Source organism: Chanodichthys erythropterus, chromosome 8, assembly GCF_024489055.1.
Source record: "Chanodichthys erythropterus isolate Z2021 chromosome 8, ASM2448905v1, whole genome shotgun sequence".
Taxonomy (NCBI): Eukaryota; Metazoa; Chordata; class Actinopteri; order Cypriniformes; family Xenocyprididae; genus Chanodichthys; species Chanodichthys erythropterus.
Genome location: NC_090228.1, coordinates 17,817,891 through 17,836,771, shown reverse-complemented (window position 1 = coordinate 17,836,771; position 18,881 = coordinate 17,817,891). Strand labels below are relative to the sequence as shown.

The 18,881-nt window shown below is 38.6% G+C and overlaps 1 protein-coding gene across 12 annotated transcripts in view; it reads right to left on the bottom strand.

Annotated features, from left to right (window-relative positions):
* nav3 (neuron navigator 3) overlaps window positions 1–18,881 on the bottom strand; it is a 171,735-nt gene that overhangs the window by 23,363 nt on the left and 129,491 nt on the right. For 11 of the 12 annotated variants that reach the window (XM_067392174.1, XM_067392175.1, XM_067392178.1 and 8 more), the window contains 14 exons: window positions 15,122–15,242; window positions 14,617–14,893; window positions 12,721–13,450; window positions 10,929–11,363; window positions 10,715–10,756; window positions 9,277–9,428; window positions 8,973–9,161; window positions 8,775–8,827; window positions 7,856–7,876; window positions 7,472–7,495; window positions 6,839–6,862; window positions 6,538–6,615; window positions 941–1,024; window positions 17–128 (listed from right to left, as the gene is read on the bottom strand). In XM_067392174.1, coding sequence (XP_067248275.1) covers window positions 17–128; window positions 941–1,024; window positions 6,538–6,615; window positions 6,839–6,862; window positions 7,472–7,495; window positions 7,856–7,876; window positions 8,775–8,827; window positions 8,973–9,161; window positions 9,277–9,428; window positions 10,715–10,756; window positions 10,929–11,363; window positions 12,721–13,450; window positions 14,617–14,893; window positions 15,122–15,242 — 2,342 coding nt within the window. The remainder of the gene's footprint in view (window positions 1–16; window positions 129–940; window positions 1,025–6,537; window positions 6,616–6,838; window positions 6,863–7,471; window positions 7,496–7,855; window positions 7,877–8,774; window positions 8,828–8,972; window positions 9,162–9,276; window positions 9,429–10,714; window positions 10,757–10,928; window positions 11,364–12,720; window positions 13,451–14,616; window positions 14,894–15,121; window positions 15,243–18,881) is intronic. The other variant, XM_067392183.1, reaches the window with a different exon arrangement.

The window sequence follows — 18,881 nt, the reverse complement described above, 5'->3', positions numbered from 1 at the left end:
TTTATACAAGCAGCACCTTTATGAACGTGATCAGGGCCGTTGAGGGCCACTTGAATGGCCGTCTGAGCATCTGTGTTCTGAGCTTTCAATGCTTCAATGGTCTCTCTCAACTCTGCCAGCTCGGACTCCTACAACAAACACAGTTACATTGCTTATAAACACAACCGACTTCCCCTGATCACTTAGAAAAGTAAAAGCACACCTCCCCTCAACAAGCCACATGATTATTATTAATATCTGTTGCTCAAATGGTTGCGCACCAAAGTTGAATACTTATGGTTAGAGGTTTGTTTAAATCCCAAACCCTAAATATGCACAATAACAATTGTGATGCTAGCAAACATTGCTTATTTAAATATCAAATCAGCATTACTTCAGAATCACTAGACAGGAAGTGAGCCACATGGCACTTTTGGATTTTGACCCTACACAAACTCTTTTGTAGGCAAAACGCAAGCTCCCTCTCGTACCACCAGCTGTCTTATTTCTCTATCAGACGTTTCCTGCCAAAAAAAGCACATGTGGAGATAAGCGCCCCGCTGAGCCGAGGAACTGAGCGTGTGTTGCAGCCCCCTATACCATCACAACACGGTCTCTCTGTAGAATCCAGAGCTCAGGATTCTCACGCTTGCGATAGGGTTTCGCCTTTAATTGAAAGTCGGGCTGTCTTAACAAAGATGTCCCTCTGTAATCTCTGATGGTTTATTCAAGAGGGATTAACATGGGCAGGAACTCATTAAGTCAAGGAGGGTGCTTTGTGCAAATTAAGGGAGCAGTTTCACATTTTAACCTGAAGGTTACATTTACATGATGACTGGATGGTTTTGTTGATGGGTGGTTGGAAGAACTGCTCAGTCCAAATATAATAGAATATGTGCTATTAAATATCAAGAAATACGATTAAGTTATTGTTCACATTTGTGTGTATGTCCTTTGCTACCTTTTGCTCCGCTGTCATTGTTAGACTCTGCAAGCGACAGGTCATGTTCGCCAGACTCTTCTCAAACGCCGCCACCAGGTGTGCCTGTCAAAACACACACATAGATTTCAACACAGGGTTATAATAAGATACTTTAGGTAATTGAGAAAGAACTGCAAAATTAATCTTCTCTGGGTTCAAGGTTATCAAAGCTGAACATCTAGAGGTAGTTTACATTCTTGTGTGGTTAAGCTGTATTTTCAGCATCATTACTCTAGTCTTCAGTCACATGATCCTTCAGAAATCATTCTAATATGCTGATTTGGTGCTCAGGAATCATTTCTTATTATCAATGTTGAAAACTGTTGTGCTGCTTAATAATTTTGGGTAAACCATCATACATTTTTGTTTTGTTTTTTTGTATTCTGTTCAAAAGAACAGAATTTATTTGAAATAGAAATCTTTTGTGACATTACAAATGACTTTACTGTCACTTTCGATCAGTTTAATGCATCCTTGCTGACACTTGTTTTTCATTCTAAACATACCAAACAACTCACAAAGCCTGCTTTGCTTTCGGCAACACAAACCAATGAAGCCAATATTATGAATCCATTGGGTGTATATAAAAACTTACAGTACACTCTGGGCATCTGAGTGGGAAAAACTATCATATATCTTTATATCTGCCCAGTCTGAGCCTCTAGAGGATTCCTCCTGGGTAACTCTGATCTATACGGCACAAGCAAGCTGAAAAGTGCTGTGAACTCCTCAACAGTCGTCAAGGGCTTTGAAGCATGTTTCAGATTTAAGCTACTGAGAAGGAGTTCAAAGGAAACACAATGTCTAAGGCTTGTCTGAACATAAGGCCCAGGGCTTTGGTGGAACAGCCATCTCTCCTGACCTCAGCAACACTGAAAAGATGTCTGATGTAAGTGAATGCTAAGGAGAACACGTATAGTCAAACATCGGAAGTAACTCTCAAATTGCAATAGAAATGACCCAGTTTAGCATTTGACTCATGGTGTTCTAAAAAACTAAGGCACAAAAACAAAATAAAACAAAGTTTTGTTGGTGTATAAGGACAAGGTTACAAAGATACGCAAGGTCTGTCCCAGGGTGCGAACTACGGGGGAGCTCGGCTCACCTTAACCCTTAAATGCATGACTGTTTCGCCAATCATTCTTACATATTTGGGTCGTTATCGACCCGGATCAATATTTAACACGGAATGATCTCTACCTGTCATGATAATATAAAACTCCTCTTATATTAGAGAAACAATTACAGAAGAATAAAATAAATCGTATTTTGTTACCTTTTGGAGCTTGAAAGGGCCCTTTTGAGCAGATGTTTTATGCCATCACCACTGTCCTCGTCAGAGCTCATTTCACAGTAAATTCAGCAAATAATGGGCTAGTTTTATGTTTGAGGTCATGAATATGAGCCCATTCGCAATCTCAAACGTATTCTCAAAACTATATAATTTTCAAGATCTTTAAAATCAATATTTTGATCGCTAACAGCTTCACCAGATCCATCCAGTAACAGTTACAGTCATATTTGATTGCGTTCAGTACTTGTTTTGAAGTAAATTGCTAAGCCATTTCATGTTGTTATTATTATTTCGTTTTCTGTTTGAATGAGTCGTCACTTCAGCATTGTGTATCAGACATTGCCACCTTGTGGAATAAAGGTGAATTGTACGTATTCCGTCATCTAAGATTAAATTATTGTTGTGCGGAAAAATATACATACACTCATACACACCTTGGGGTCGTTTGTGACCCTTTACAAAAAATGAATACAAAAATAGGCATTATTTTATAATTTTATGATTTTTTTCTTGTTATATTCTTTATAATGAATTGATTGAGGAATACCAAGAAGGTTTATGTCGAACTTTAAAAAATGAACGAGGAGGAGGGTAGTGAATGACGTCCCGGGTCACTAAAGACCCGAGGTATGCATTTAAGGGTTAAATAAGACATGGGCTCCCCTGAAAATGTGATTTGTGAAATTTTGGGGGCTCTCAAAAAATATTGACAATGTGTTATTTTGACGTGCAATTTCAGTTTTGTGTAATGTGATCATCGTGGATTATTATGTGTAAAATTGTAAAAACATTCATTCATGCATGATGGCAATTTAAACCTAATTCACTTCAATAAAGATAACTATTCATGCTATTCTTGTCAAGGTGTGGGGGCGCTGCGGTGCAAATTCCACTCATGTTTAATACATGTTAACTCGAACAGCAAAGGAAACTGACCCCAGGCCTGCGCTAAGGTAAGGCATGTTATTCGCAATTATGTGTTGTGGCTGGGTTGTTATAGGTCTGTGTGACTCTCGATGTCTTAGGCCTAATTGAACGGAGGAATTTTGGTATTCTTCTGTAGCCTGACGAGTAACGTTGTTCAGTTCATGTGAACTCAAATACAGCCAGATGCTTTTATCATAGACTATTTGTGGGTGGCTGTTTGCTGTTTCATCTATCAATTTGTGTCTATAAAGTATAATAGGGTAAATGCTGTATAGTGATTGATCCTATATAGTGCTTGCCTAAAGCAAGTAGTGTATACACTCATAGCTGTTATGCAGCTTCGTAAGTCATTGTACTGTAAGTCCTCTTAACCCCCATGTTAAAAAAAATAAAAAATAAAAAAATATTGTGGCCTCCCCAAAAGTCCATGGTAGTTCAAACACTGGTCTGTAGCATATATATGCTAAACAGAATTGGCCCTAACACAGAGCCCTGAGGGACACCCCAATGAATTAATGTCGGATTCGGATTTATTTTCCCCCAAACATACATACTGGAAATGATCAGTGAAATAAGATTTAAACCACTCAAACACAACACCAGAGATGCCTAACCACCCACATATCTTTTCAAGAAGGTTGGTATGGCATATTGTGTCAAAAGCAGCACTAAGTCTAAGAAAACTAAAATGCTACAAGCATCCATATCAGCAGAAGTGAGAACGTCATTTGTGACCCAGACAAGAGCAGTCTCAGGGCTGTGTCCTGATTTAAATGCAGACTGAAACAGTTCGAATAGATTATTTGTGGAAATACATTTTTGTAACTGATCAACAACCCGTTCGAGGACCTTAACCAGAAAAGGTAGATTAGCTATAGGCCTATAGTTAGAAATAAGATAACATAAAAACATTTTAAATTATTATTTAAATCATATTTAAATAAAAGTTACAAACAAAGATATGAATTCAAATTCTAATATTTTCAATATCACTGTGTTTTATAATAGAGGTGTATTCAAAAGGTTCTTGGTATATACTATTTAAAATGCCTGCCAGGAAGTGAAGCCAAGCGAATACTGAGAGGCACATTGCCAAATGCTTGAGTGACTCTAATGGGAGAGCGCCTCTATAAACACAATTTTACGACATGCACTGCCCTGACCTGTTTGTCCATCCATTTATATTCCTTCAACAATCTGTCCACACTGAGTCCCTCAGCCCAGTCAAGCACACCTGAAACGGGCAGCATTTCCATGAACCATACACAAAGGTGCCTGAAACATGAATCCCACCAAACAAACTCTCACCTATTCAAATCTCCAGGTGGGCATTTTAACATTAAAGTTATTATAAACTATGATATGGATACACATGAAAGCCACATAGTAGTAGTTTAAGCAACATAAAATCACATATATAAAGCTAAATCTCATGTTATCACCCTACCTGGCGTGGTTGTGATGAAATCCGTTTGTTTTGCTGCTGCAATGACAATATCTGAGCAAAATGGTCTTGGCTCTTCAACCTTTCTTTACCCGGATAATGGTTTAGCTGTGGCCAAAAGAGTGAACTAGCTAAAGCAGTACCCGTGTTAACCACAGCCATCCTTAAGCTCTCTCACACCTTAATACAAAACTCCACAGATTCTAATACAAATGCACATGAAACTGAGGGATTATCCAATGGTTGGGTGGGAAGATTTGGATGGAAGAACAAGAGAATCTTTGAGGGTTCATACCCACATTTGGATACTTAACCTACACTTAAATGCAAATTATGGACTTTTTGATTGTAATTGTAAGTTTAGACTGGTGTCAAATGTTTTGCTTCAAAATACTAATTTTAAAATAAATGTCACTTGGTTTGACATTGTGATACTGGTTTAATTCAACAGCATTCAGACATTTGCCGTAAGTGGGTCTAGATATCAGCAATTTTTTTTTAAGTGCAATTTAATCTTCATATGATATAGTTTCTGTGTTGTTAATTCATAATTTTATTATGTTGCTGTATATCATCAGAATTCAACAGAAACAAAGATGTTCTCTTGTTTCCCTGAATACTGAACACCAACTTTCAAAAGTTGTTCTGACACTGAGAAGTTCAAAAACCTCCAGCTGGGAGCAGACATTTCAATCCACTCAACTATTGTACAACTTGAATAGATTTAGTTCGCAGCCGTTCTCCCATACACGAATCCTGTCAAACACAAATCACAGAGGAGGTCGAGTGAAGAGACAGGAACTGTCTCATGCTCTGTCACACTTCTCACTAAACTGTCAGAGAGCAAAGCCCTTCATCACACCTGCCCCCATCACTCCTGAGACAGAAAAGTGAATAGATCTCAGCCTGGTCCAAACTCTGCTCTCTTCTTGCAGTGCCTTCACACAGAAATCTAATGTGACACTGAAACAGTGTGGCCTAGTTTGACAATGCAGGGACACAAACTAAAACGTCTCCTCGGAATACCACAGTCAAAAATTAAACGAGCTGCTTTCAATGCGCAACTCACATTATGACAATGCAAATTCCCAAACATGCTGACTGTTAATAGTTTATCTTTAGAAGCCACTGCTGTGCATTTTACAAGATTTTCCTGATGTAACTTTAATATATTATTTTTATTATATTTATTACTGTCAGGCGATTTTTTAAGACACTGTCAGCATGTCAAAAAATAATTTATATCTCAGACAGCGCGCAATACTGAGTTCTCTTTCAAGTCTTGCACTTGAACGAACAAATTCACACAAAAATTGTGTCAACATGCTCATTTTGGCGAGTATCCTAGCAATAGTCAGTTATGTCTTAAGTTAACAGTCGAAAAAATACAATTCATGTGTAACAGTACTGGATCGTGCATTATGTCTTAAAGGGAAAGAACTGCTACCTGTGTTTTAAATGTTAATCAGACAAAAATGACAAAGAAATCACTCACTGCACTCACTCACTCACAAATTTTTAACTTCAATACAACACTTTGACCTGACCATGTTTTGCTAAAGTGTTATCTGACATAATTACGATGATTTTTTTCTGACACAGTTTAACTCTGAGATCTTGTCATTTTTATTACCATTTAAACTATAGTGAATAAACTGTATTAATGAATAAAATTTGACAGTATATATATATATATATATATATATATATATATATATATATATATATATATATATATATATATATATATTCAAATTTCAAAATAAGGATTTTTAAATCTTCTTGGACCTTGGAATTACTCATAATTTTACTGCAGAACAGGCATTATTATGTATTCTAAATTTAAAACACTAGATGAGATGTATTTTGATGCCTTTTGACTGCTTTTCTTTGTTTCATCATCTAACTCACATTGGCTGCCAGCTGAGAGGTCAGGGTTGCCACTTTCTCCTGAGAAGCGTCCAGCTCTCTCCGCAGTTTTCTGATTTGCTGCAGGAAAAGAAGTGGTTTCTCATTACAAACTTCAATGAGCTGTGCACTCAAGCAATGGAGAATAAACTGCTTTCATTTTCTTTGCTTAACTGTAACAAAAGAACCTAGATATCAATCAGTGGCCTCAGGTAAGCACTCTGACATGTAAGACTTTGAAGTACTTTTTAGTGCTTTCTCATGTATTGTACTAGAAGAGAGTGTGTGTAAAATGGGAAATTACCGTTGTATTTTGGACTGTTTGGCCCTTGATTGAGAAAAGAAAATACAATTAACTCTATGTTGCATGTTCGTACAAAATGCAGGTATAACCATGAAACAGGAATACATTCGTTTTTAGTAGTTACAGGAAAAGTTTAGCTGTTCGTTACACGTTAAGCATTGCATGACAAAGCATATATAAAGGTTTGCAGTCTTGGACAAATATGACAACAGGAGAGAGAATATTAATGGCACACAAACACAAAAGAAAGTGAAATCAAAGGAAAATCAGTGATCAAACGAACAAGAGTCCAAATCAAAGTGAACCTGAGAAATTATGGATGTGTATGTTAAAGATGTTTGTCCATGACTGTGTGTGAGCTATGAATAAAGGTGAATTATGTATTTTGATAGAAGAGTGTCTCATAAAATAATGCAACATAGGGTTAAATTTTCATTTTTGAAAACACTGTAGACTTGGCTTAAGAGTAAGTAAATATATTGGTAAATTATAAGGTAAATGTATCGGTTTGGTTGTCTGATTCAATGAACCAACTGATGTTGGACTTTGTGAAAGTGTATCACTGTTTGACCTTTTATTACTTTTACATTTTACCAATATCACAAATATAACTAGGAAACAAGATATTCTTACCTCAGAGTGGGCCTTCTCCTCCGTCTGTGGGAGAAAACAACAGTTAAAGGAAAATGAAAATGACCCAAATACAATACTGTATTACCAACATCCCAATAGCATTTTTTGCACACATAACAATCTATAATCAGTGTTTCCTATTAGATCCAATAAGAAGAAGGAATTAAAAAGCCAAAATCCACACCAGCTCTTTGCAAACACTTAAAGGTAAATCACAAAGCCATACAAAATAACTAATGATCAGGATTTTGCCATTTGGATCAGATTTATGGTTACCCGTTAGTAGCAGCTGATTTTAAGCAAAACGTTAGACTGTTAGGGTTTGCATGTATTAAAACATATGAAGGTGAATACAAGCAGGCTTTCTGTATAACAAATTATTACCTTGTCTAAAAAGGCCAGCACCTGAAAGTGAGAAAATGTGTGTTCAAATAGTGGCAAAGTCACAATACTGAGCCACCTTAAGCCTCTGAGATGGGTCAACTACCGCTATAAATCTAGTCATTAGTCTTTATTCATAGCCTTAGTGAATAGTGGAGGTTAAGTATTCAACTTTGATGACTTCTCAAAGAAATTACTCTTTAAAGTTATTAGTTTGTCAAGCTCAGGCAAATGGAAACAACATGTATGAAGTTACGGTTATTCAGAGACTAGCAGTGAATTTACTATGATCTAAAAAGACTTTTAATACAGAAAGCAAGACTCAAGCAAGAAATATAATGTGTATCTATTATATTTTGAAAGAAAACCCAGCTCTAAAATGAAAAAAAAAGAAAAAAAGAATAAATATGAAAATATCAAATATAAAAATGTGAGCACAAATTAGTTCAAATAAATAACTGTAAAATAAAAATAAAATATACTCATTGCGTACAATAGGGCTAAAGGCACACCATAAGGGAAATCTGCTTTTTACTAACTAGTTTCTGTAAAAACTCGGAAATATAAATCATTAATAGTATGTTTGTCTCAAAATATATTTGGTAATTTGAATGATTTGCATTTGCTACATAAATCTATAACTTAAGAAAAAACATATATTAGATCTCAACTTAGTGCAGAATAGTTTTAGAATCGACTTTGCGGTGATGAGCAAAATTTCACTTGCACAGTGAAACGCAGATGCTTAACTGCTACGGTGAGATTTTGTACCATCTAGTGGTTTAGAGATAAATGAAATCGAAATACAATATGTGCCTTTAGCCCTGCTGTACGCTATATACTGTATACAGTAAGACTTGCTATTTCTTTTGCAAAATTGAAATCTGACTGATTAGTCAATCACAACTTTAGCGTCACTCACCGCAGAATATAAAGATGATGTGCTCGAAACCAAAGACAGAGAAGAACCATGAACTGTAGACAGAGCAGAAACAAAACGGTAAAAAATATTTGTTTTTAATGCATAAATACAGGTACATGCATAAACAGAAAAGGTATATCAATGGTACAGATGTAAATAAATGAATGAATTCTGCAACTAATTAACTGCAATACTAACCTTCATCAGTGCTGTCTCGGAAGGAGCCGGACCGGCTCATCCCGCGTGGCCGTTCCTCCAGCGAGGTGGCACTGCCGCCCAAAGTGTGTCCCTCCCCGTACAGCTCGAAAGAGTCCTGTGCTGGAATACTGTTGGAGCGGCTCATACTGGTGCTGGGAAGATTAAACTGTGACATACTGGTGGGACTCACTGCAACACAAATGTCAGGATGTCACAAAATTATAATTTATCTCAAAATCTGTTTATGGTACAATGAAAAATTGTACTGTAAAGTATAAATCAGATATGATATATGTTTACATACACAAGTTTGAGTAGTGGTATTTTCCAGCGCTGGTGCTGGTTGTGCCCGGTGGTGAAAGTGGACTTCCTGTGTCCTGCAGACCTCCAGTGGAATGAGAACGCAACCATTCCTTTCCTTCCTCATGTGATGCCTGCCTGGAGGATGGAGGGTACCTTATTGGAGGAAAACAGACTGTTTTAGCCATTCTACAAGGTAATATATTCCCAAAAAAAAATGTTTTTTGGAAAATAATTGCAACTGTTGAGTCTATTAAACTAAAAGCACTAAATAGGGCGTAAAAATGATTTATACAATAAATCTTGATGATAATAACTGCCCACACAGTCTTGCATCCATTATTCTGCAGTAATAGCTTTAGGCAGTGGGCAGAATTAGCATGCTTCAAAGACAGTTTCCATAAAACTAATGGAGATCACGTGGATCTGCTTGACTGGACTATCTTCAGTGCACACATCACTGCTGACCCGAGCCTTCAGTATTGAAATATCATATTGTGACCTGAATGATTTGCTCACATTGCGATTTAACTGTAAATAGAAGGTCACAAGCATGTAGCATTTCTGCAGTTTATCTTTTATCATGACTGCAGAGTGGTTTGCACACAACAGTCTGATTTAATTTAAATGCTGCGCTTATCTCTGTGAATATTTAATTGCTTCTTAAGAGCATTATGTTGCTGTTTCTGTGGTTGTCTCTTGCTAAATGTGTTAATAAATGGAAAACTGGTGAGTCACACAGTTTGACAGCCATTGTGGATATGTAAAACAATTTGCTAACAACTACCAGTGCTGTGGGTTGTTGTCAGCATGTTGCCAAAGTGTGTTACTTAAGGGTTCAAGTCAAAAGAGCCTTGATATTCTAGTCTCTAAATAAGACTCAAGTCCTGCCTTCTGCATTCTACACTATTGTTCAAAAACACAGTCAAACAGTAGTATTGAAAAATATCATTACAATTTAAATAATTGTTTTCTATCTTTAAATATGTTAAAATGTAATTGATTTCTGCGATGGCAAAGTATTATTCTAGTCTTTGGTGTCACATGATCCTTCAGTTTAATGCATTCTTGCTGAATGGTAGAGCAAGTCTACAGGTTTTCTTCGCTCGTTTTTGAAATGCAATTCGCATACCTCTAATCAAAAAGCCACATGATTTGAGGTATCATTCACGTCTGTAGCACAAACTGTACAAGATGATGTGCCAATGTTTAGTATTTAGGGTTAGGGGTTTCAAGCTCTAACTCCAAGTATGAGTAATAATAATGATGCTTGCTTTAGCAAGCACCACTAATACATAGATGTACACATGTACTGGGTGAGTGACACAAATTCAAAAGCTGCAGTTGATGAGAATATTAATGCTAGTTACTTGATGGAGGTGAGAACAGAAACAAAAACATATTTATGAGGACAATTACATGGATGGTGGTTATATTAGTACCTTAATCCCTTTTTGGGGAGAGTGTTTCTGTCAAGAGGCATGCTATTAAAACAGAAGAAAAATAAGAGTTATCTACGACAAACAGGCAGTTTGATCATATCAAGACATAACTAATAATCCATTATTTCATTAAACATATCATGTAATATGCCTTTTATAAATCAATACATTGTTATCTTATCATTTAATTAATGCCATATGGATCTTAACTTACCCCTCAGACAGGGTGGACTTGACACTGCCTGTGCGGGTGACTTTTGGCCCATGGTGATGTGGGAGTGGCAGGTCTATGGACTCTGAGCTTGTGTGTAAACTAGTCATACTATGGCAGCTCAGTGTGTCTTTACTGCCTGCAGAGGAACTGCTGAGGTTTGGAGGCCAAGGCCGGGCATTAGAGGGCAGAGAGAGGCCTGATGCTGGACTAGAGGCTGGGGAGTCAGTGCCGAGGTCGGGCGTTTTGCCGTACAGCGGGCTGCTGCCTCCGCTTTGCCCACCCATGCTGCCCAGACTACCTGTTCCTGAGGAGGGTGAATCCAGGCTGGCCTGCCGCGCCAGTGTGCCATGAGGACTGCCCAGTGCTGATGGGCATTTACCAGAGTCAGGAGTGCCGGGGGAACTGGGTTTACTGCTGGTCTTACTGCCGAACAACCTGGGCAAATTGAAAACAAGACAACACCTTGCTTATGTAAATTGTCGCAATGAATCGAGTTGATTTCAGAAACGGTTTACGCAAAATTTGTTCTTTCATGAAAGAGGCCCAATGAATGTAATCTCACTTAAAAACAAAGTGTCATCACTCAGTTGCCAGCATAATTTCATTGGTCAGCTTCTACTCCTTGCACATAATCAAATATGCTTTCAGTGGTGAATCTGTCCATGGTTATCACGTTATGGCTCCAGCAATAACAGGCTGAGGCAAGCAAATCCAGCTATACACTTCGGCTTCATGGAGCAGAGCATGTAGACATATTTTTAAATGGACACACCTAATAATACAGAGATCAGCGTGCTGAAAATATGCACACTCCATCTGCTTTAATCAGCTCTGAATTGAGTCTGATCAGAATGGCAAATCATGCTCCCTGAGGAGTCTTTCCAAATAGGCACTTACATTCCAAAACCACCAGGTGGCACTATGACCCTAATTCGTCTTGTGCTGTGCAACTGTCCTCTGATGTAGAAGAGAGGTGCTAAGACAGACTGCTAAAGCTACAACGTGATTTAGATTCTCAAAAATGGGTTGCAGGCTGTTATGAGACTCACAGACAGCAAAGTCACAGGCAACAGGGGCATAAAAATGCATGCTAAATGCATTAAAAAAAATGAAACTAACTGTATAATTGTGCAAATTAAAAACGCTTAACTTTTTAAAGGCTTATGTTACAGTTAATAAATTGGCACATTTTTTGGCCAATGTCATTGTTTTTTTCTTTTGCTACTACATGGGTCATCCTTTAATGTTCATTGTGAAATCTAGTTGTAAGCAAAACCAGTTGAGAACCACTGATTTACAGTAGATTACATCCTTCTCTATTCATCAGATTATTTGTGGGCTGCTGACAAGTTTTCAGGTCGTCTAATGGTGGCTGGGGGAAATACAAGAGTAAGACAGAAGGCTATGACTATGACTAAAGCAATGAGCTCCATAATCCATTACAAAATTTCCTGGATCTCTGAGGTAAGCCTAAACTCACTGGTGGATCAAATCAGCAATGCAGCGCAGCCTGAGGCAGCTTGCTTCCATCTCACATACTTGCTAAGGAAACATGCTGGAACGCTCCTCCATGCTGGCCAAGAGGTCACGACATCACAGGAGTCAGCCAAACCACAAAAATCAATTGTTCTTTCTTACTGTCTGCCTTTGTCCATTTGTCTCAAGCTAACTGCCTACTTTGCTTTCATATTTTAATCTTATCTCTGCTTATGTCTGCCTTGTGTCATCTTTGTCTAACTTTTCTTGTCCTCCCATTACCCCAGTCATTTTATTCAGAAATAAAATTGGTTACCTGCGGAATGTGGGGGATGCAATGTCTGGGTATTTGGAGCCTGGCTGTCTGAGTCCTGATTGGGTGGAAGTGGGACTGGATTTGGGGGAAGTGGACAACCCCGTTCCCTCCTGATCCGACCCTGCCACTTTCTCTTTATCCGTTTGGTTGATGGTGATGGGACTAGAACGTCCTGACCCTACTTTCCCAGGGTCTCTTCTCTTTGTGCTGGTTGGGGTTCCTACCACCCCTCCACTACCTCCCGCAGACTTTCCGCTGACATTAGAATCAATGCTGCTAGAGCTGGAACGATGCCCGCTGCGGCCCACCACGCTGCTTCCCCCACTAGATGACTTTGCCGGTCTAGGTAGGGAGCGATACTGGAGTGGAACCTTGGAGCCTCCACAGCCTAACAAAACGGCATCATCCTGGTGTTGAGCACCATCGAGACTAGTCTTCCGCTCATTGCCGATACCTGCACCCTTCCCAATGCCTGCAGACTTGGGTACCTTGCCTAGAGTTGCGGAGCCACTGGTCAGAGTGGCCCCACTGGCTGTGATGAGGGCTCCGGCGGGACCCGGAATCTTCTTAAAGCCGAAGGAGCTTGTGGTAGGTGGACGACCAATGCCTGAGGGTGGCTTCTTCCCTTCATCTCCGCTGCTTTTGCCTGCATCTGATGGTGAACGCTGGATGCTTGGGCTCTTAGATGGGGCCTTGCCCTTCTCAGATGCCTTGGCATCATCAGTTTTACCTGTCAGCAGAAATATGTTTGTTATGGCACTGGTACCTCCTGCTCAATCATTCAATACTCCTGGCCAGGGGTGGCCAGTTTTTTGCAAATAATTTCACAACCCAATCAATCATTACCAGTACAATGAAAAGCCACTCTGCCAAACACTGTTGTGTTCTAGCCAATGGCACTTTTTTGCACAAATCAGCAAACAGCACAGATAAAGTACTCTAAGCCAACTGAGTGTACCAAAAAAGTAGCTTGACAGAGCTTCAGCTACAAAAGTTGGCTGAGATAACAAAAAAGACTCAACAGTCCCCTAAACCTGTCAAAAAAACTCATCTCCTTTTGATTTACCTTCTATTTGAAGCTACACTAAACAATTATTTGGAATACTATGCATAAAATGTCCCAACTGACATATATCACTGATATGCCCTTGGTTTTGTAACATGCAAAAAGGGATTCTTTTCTTTTATGCTTCCCTGCAGGAATTTGTGGGCTCCATTTTGAAAGTTCCCTGAGAGAACTGCCATTTTTGAAAGTGTACCTAAAGGTTTTCGAAAGTATTCTGCCAGTGTCTCTCTCTTACCCCTTTTCCACCAAGGCAGTTTGAGTTCTGGTTCAGAGCCAGAGCCAAGTTTCAAATCAGTTATTTGTCCTTCGACACCCAAAGCACCAGCTCTGAACCAGGAAAAGTGGTCCGTAAGTAGCACCAAAACATTACTGGTCTAGAAGTAAGAACCGCTTGCGTCAGGGGCTGGGGGTGGGGCTATCATAACCAACAGACTAACAGAAACTTGTGACCACCATTTTTGAAATAGTAGCTATTCGAGCTAATAGCGGCTTGATTGTAATCTCCGTCTATACAAATTAAAGCGAGCTGCATGAACATGTTGGATGCACCGTGTTTGGATGCCAATGTAGGTTCCCAAAGCCACAACATTATTGTTGGTGTGTTTGGCGCTGCCGGGAAAGATGAGACGTATACAGTGACGTAAGATCTGGCTCTGCGGTGGCTCTCTAGCCCATGGAAAGGCTTCTGGTTCTTAGAAGGCTCGCCGGTCGAACCAACTCTGAACTATCCTGGTTCATGTTGGTGAAAAAAGGGGTTTCTGAGAAACCACAAATGGTACTACAAGTATCTTTTCATATTTACAATGTACAACTGTATGAGATTTTGATACCTGGTGTTTTGAGAGAGGTGGACGACCCTTTGGTCCGTGGTGGTGTGATGCCAACCTGGGCACTCATGCCCCTCCTCCAGGAGCCTGTTTGAGACATGGGCAAACCTGTCTTCTGGCCAACATCCTCACCCTGACATGAAGAAGAAGGGGATGAAGTCTTCCACTTGCAGGAAGGGTCCATACCTGGCTCCATCTCTTCATCAACCTTCTTCAGATCCTCAGCACCAGCCCAGCTGCTACCATCCTGCTCGGTATGTCTGTGCGTATCTTTATTTGACTGTGAATCACACAGACACACAGAATATAGTGCACACACAGTAATCTCACATTGGCAATCCGTCTGACAGATGGCCAAACTTTTCTTACTAGCCAAAGCAAAATGTCCAAAACTCTCAATCTGTTCAATCTGCTGTGGCCAACTGACAGACTGCTGATACAAAGCTATTTATAAAAAAGTGTGTGTGTGTGAGGAGAAAAAATACATAAGACTAGAACCTATGCACACCTGTGCTGCTTTGCTCTTGCGAGATGAGATGCCGGAATATGTGGGTGGATTCAGATCGTCAGTGCCGATGTTATCTAAAGTATCACTCAAACCACTGCTGACCGAACTACTGTCATCCCAGCTGTAGAGACAGAAAGAAAAGTGTTAAAATATAAGCATAAACAAAAACACCTTAAATTTGGGGGGGCTTCCTATTCCCAAAAGCATCACTAAGCTCAAACTTAATGTAAGTATCTAGGAACTAGAATATCATTGAGACTTGAGGGTGGGTACTTTTGACTTGGGCCAGTAAGCAAACAACTAGCAACCACCCAGACAACCTTAGCAATCATTTAGCAATGTGCTACAAATCACTAAGCACCGAAATCATATTGGTCAAAAATCCCACTCCATGTTCATCATGCAGCATTATTGCTTTCACTGTGCAAAGAAAAATAATTACTTGTCACACCTGGTTAGGATATAGTGCATCATTTTTAAATTGAATTAGGACAATTCTGATTTAAGACCATTTTTTCCCCCCATGTGGACAAGACCCATTTTTGCTTTGTTTGGTTTTTCGAGGTTTTATCTTTTGGAAATATTTAGAGAAAGTTTGTGCCCACAAGGTTTGTCTTTGATTAGACCTTTCCAAACTTTCATCATAAGAACCAGGACTGAAAATATGATTGCAATACACCTTCATTCATATTTCAAAGCCCATTATTGTTGACTCACTGTCACCATCCTATTCATATTATTTCTCTTAATTAGTCTTCTCTGCTTCAATTCTCATTAACTATTGACAATATTTCTCTTTTCCCCAGTCCTTACGTTCTCATTCTTCTCCATTTACCAGACTGTGTCTAATTAATACAAGATATTAAACAGTAGCTTTGACATCCTCGACTTTGTTGACCCAGTTGAAAATCCAAGAGGAAAGCTGAGTGTGAATGCATATGAAGTTATCATTACTTCCAAAGAAGGATTGTACAGACTTGTGTAACATGGCCCAGTCAATTGCATACTAATTTTCTGTCTATTACACCAGATAAATCATATACTGAAATTGATCACATACTGTCTCTCCTGTGTTGCTAAGCGAGCTCTGTTTGACATTGTGTGTGGACGCATATGTCCTCACATTTAATGAACTCTTCAGATCTGATTATATTTTGTATTCAGCTCTCTGATGACTGGTGGCTATTTGTTGTTCGGTTCTACAGACTAAATTGACAGCTATACTGACATGAAATCCATTCAGACAAGACAAAGAGAAACATCCTGGCATTTACCGACATCATCTGACATAAGAGATCACTGAAATATTCAAACCTTTTTCCTGATGTCAATATCTACAGTTCAATTATTCATATCGATTCTAAGATTCTAAGTAATGCTTGCAGAACTACGTTGGCATCTAAAATTCAATATATTCATGTCTACCCAGGAGACGTACATGTCCAGGACATTTAGTCTTCTTCTTGAAATGTTTGACGAGCTAGTATAGATTCCCTCTTCACTTTTATAATGTATGCAGGGCAGAGTGAGAAAGAAAGAAAACTTTGAGAGGCTGAAAGCGACTGGATAATAATTGTGAGAGACCCCGCAGGGCTCTTAACACCAGCATGTGGGTGTTTCTGAAGATTCTTGCATTAGAAAGAGGCTCGGTGGGTGCGAGTATGTGCACAATCACTCTAAAAATATCATTATTGATTTTTCAACATCCTTTTTTCTCCATTATTTAACTTCAGGAGCACTTGACACATTTAGCTTGAGATCTGATACTGTTATATAATAATGCAAATTAAAGATTAGAGATGAGGATATTTAAAGTCTATCATACAACAGATTTTTCTAAAGTCTGATTGGATGAGTTGAGCATCTGAAGCCACTGTAAAAAGTCGATATACTGTATGCAAATATTTCACTGCACATAAAGCAAACTGCCACATAACAGTCAACAGTTAGACAAATTAACTATACTTGATTTTTTGATTATTGTTTTATTATTAAAAACTTTCATTATATTGCTGTTGCCACCACCACTTCTGCTTAATTTAAAACTTTTGCAACATTTTTTTGAAAGTATCCAGTTTGATGGTGTTCGGTTTTCTGCTCAGCAACCATTTACATTTTATTGAACACTTTTTAAATATTAAATGACAAGAAGAATTTGCACTTTTATTGGAAAATGTGTATTTCATCTAATTTTAGTTCTGTGATCAAAAAAGTTTGAGAGCATTCTGGTATCCATCTCCATTAGTATCCAACTGAAACAAATACCATTAATTATTTCTCATCAACTTCTCAAGAATCATACTAATGAAAGATATTTCTCCTTCACCAAATGCTAATCATCTTCTAGTCATTGAACTTATAGAAAAAAGGAAAAGTCTATTGATATACAATTAACTGGAACTGTAATGTCAAGCATGGTACACATCAAAATCTATTAATAACATCAACAGTGGTTGTGCCTGTCTGAACTACACATTAAATGGCACTATTCAAGAGTGAAATGGCTGCAGTATCCAGTGACTTTACGCACATTAGCAGCTAATTCTTTAACACCTGGGTAGAGTTTATTGACTTGTTGGTGCTATGATGTGCTTGTAGTCCTGAGTTCAGACGAATGTTAAATGAAGCTTAACACTGCAAGTGGACCACCAACACAAATCAATAACCACCAAACACCATTCCAGGCCAGTTGACAATTTCCCCTAATACGCACTCTACTGAAATCTTACCTGCCTGAGAGCTTTCTAGGGCTTCTTCTTTGCATTTACCCTCCCACAATGCAATAGTAAACATCTGAAACTGTGGTACTCGATCTTAGTTGGGCATCCTTTGCCAGCTGGACACTTTATGGCAAGGGCTCACTGATTAAGGTCACCCTGACAGTCTTGTTTCCACACACCTATGTCCCCGCTGAGTGTGCCCACGGCTTTGAGAGAGTGACATCAGCAGAAAAAGAGCACAGTCACTGTTATACAGCCAGAATGGTGACTAAACGTCCACTTCTTGTGACTTCACAGTATGCTGCAAGCAGGAAATACATGATCTAATTTTGGGTGTTGGTGGGTTTTTTTGTGATTTCAATGTTTTATATTCTCAATATCTTAGTTTTGAGAATTAATACAATTAACATGGGCACCATTTCAAATATATATTTCTAGTAACCGACCATGAGAAATGAAATGTGACTAATTTTATATATTGAAGCACATTGTCGATAGCAAAATGAGCTGGGAATGAGTTCCCTCTAGTGCAGTTTGAGATTACATGGCTTTAAAGTAAGATTTAAACAATTTGACAGTTTAAAAGCATTACCTTTTTCTTCACTTAGGAACAAATACTATCTTCTTATGCAAATTCAGCTAAATATAATGATTGTTCACCAAAACACAAGGTGATTCCACCTAAAATGTCAATTAATGCTTATTAGTGAATAATTGAATTAGTGAATAATTACCTCGTTTGGCTTTTTAGATTGAAATTTGTCACAGTTAATCCAGCAGAACAGTCTTAAGGCGACTGCCAGTGAATATCTAGGGTGGTACATTGTTCTTGAGAAATGTGATGCCCTATGCAGACAGTAGTGGATTCTGGAATAGGCAATATACACTAGGCAGGTTAGTTAGTTAGGATGGTTACATTCTCTGCATACACTGAGACAAACACTTCTTGCTTAACCACTGCTTTTTTAAAAAGGGCCACGCATGTTGTCCATTCCACTCATTCTTATTTAAAATGAATTGTGACTTAGTTGATACTTAGC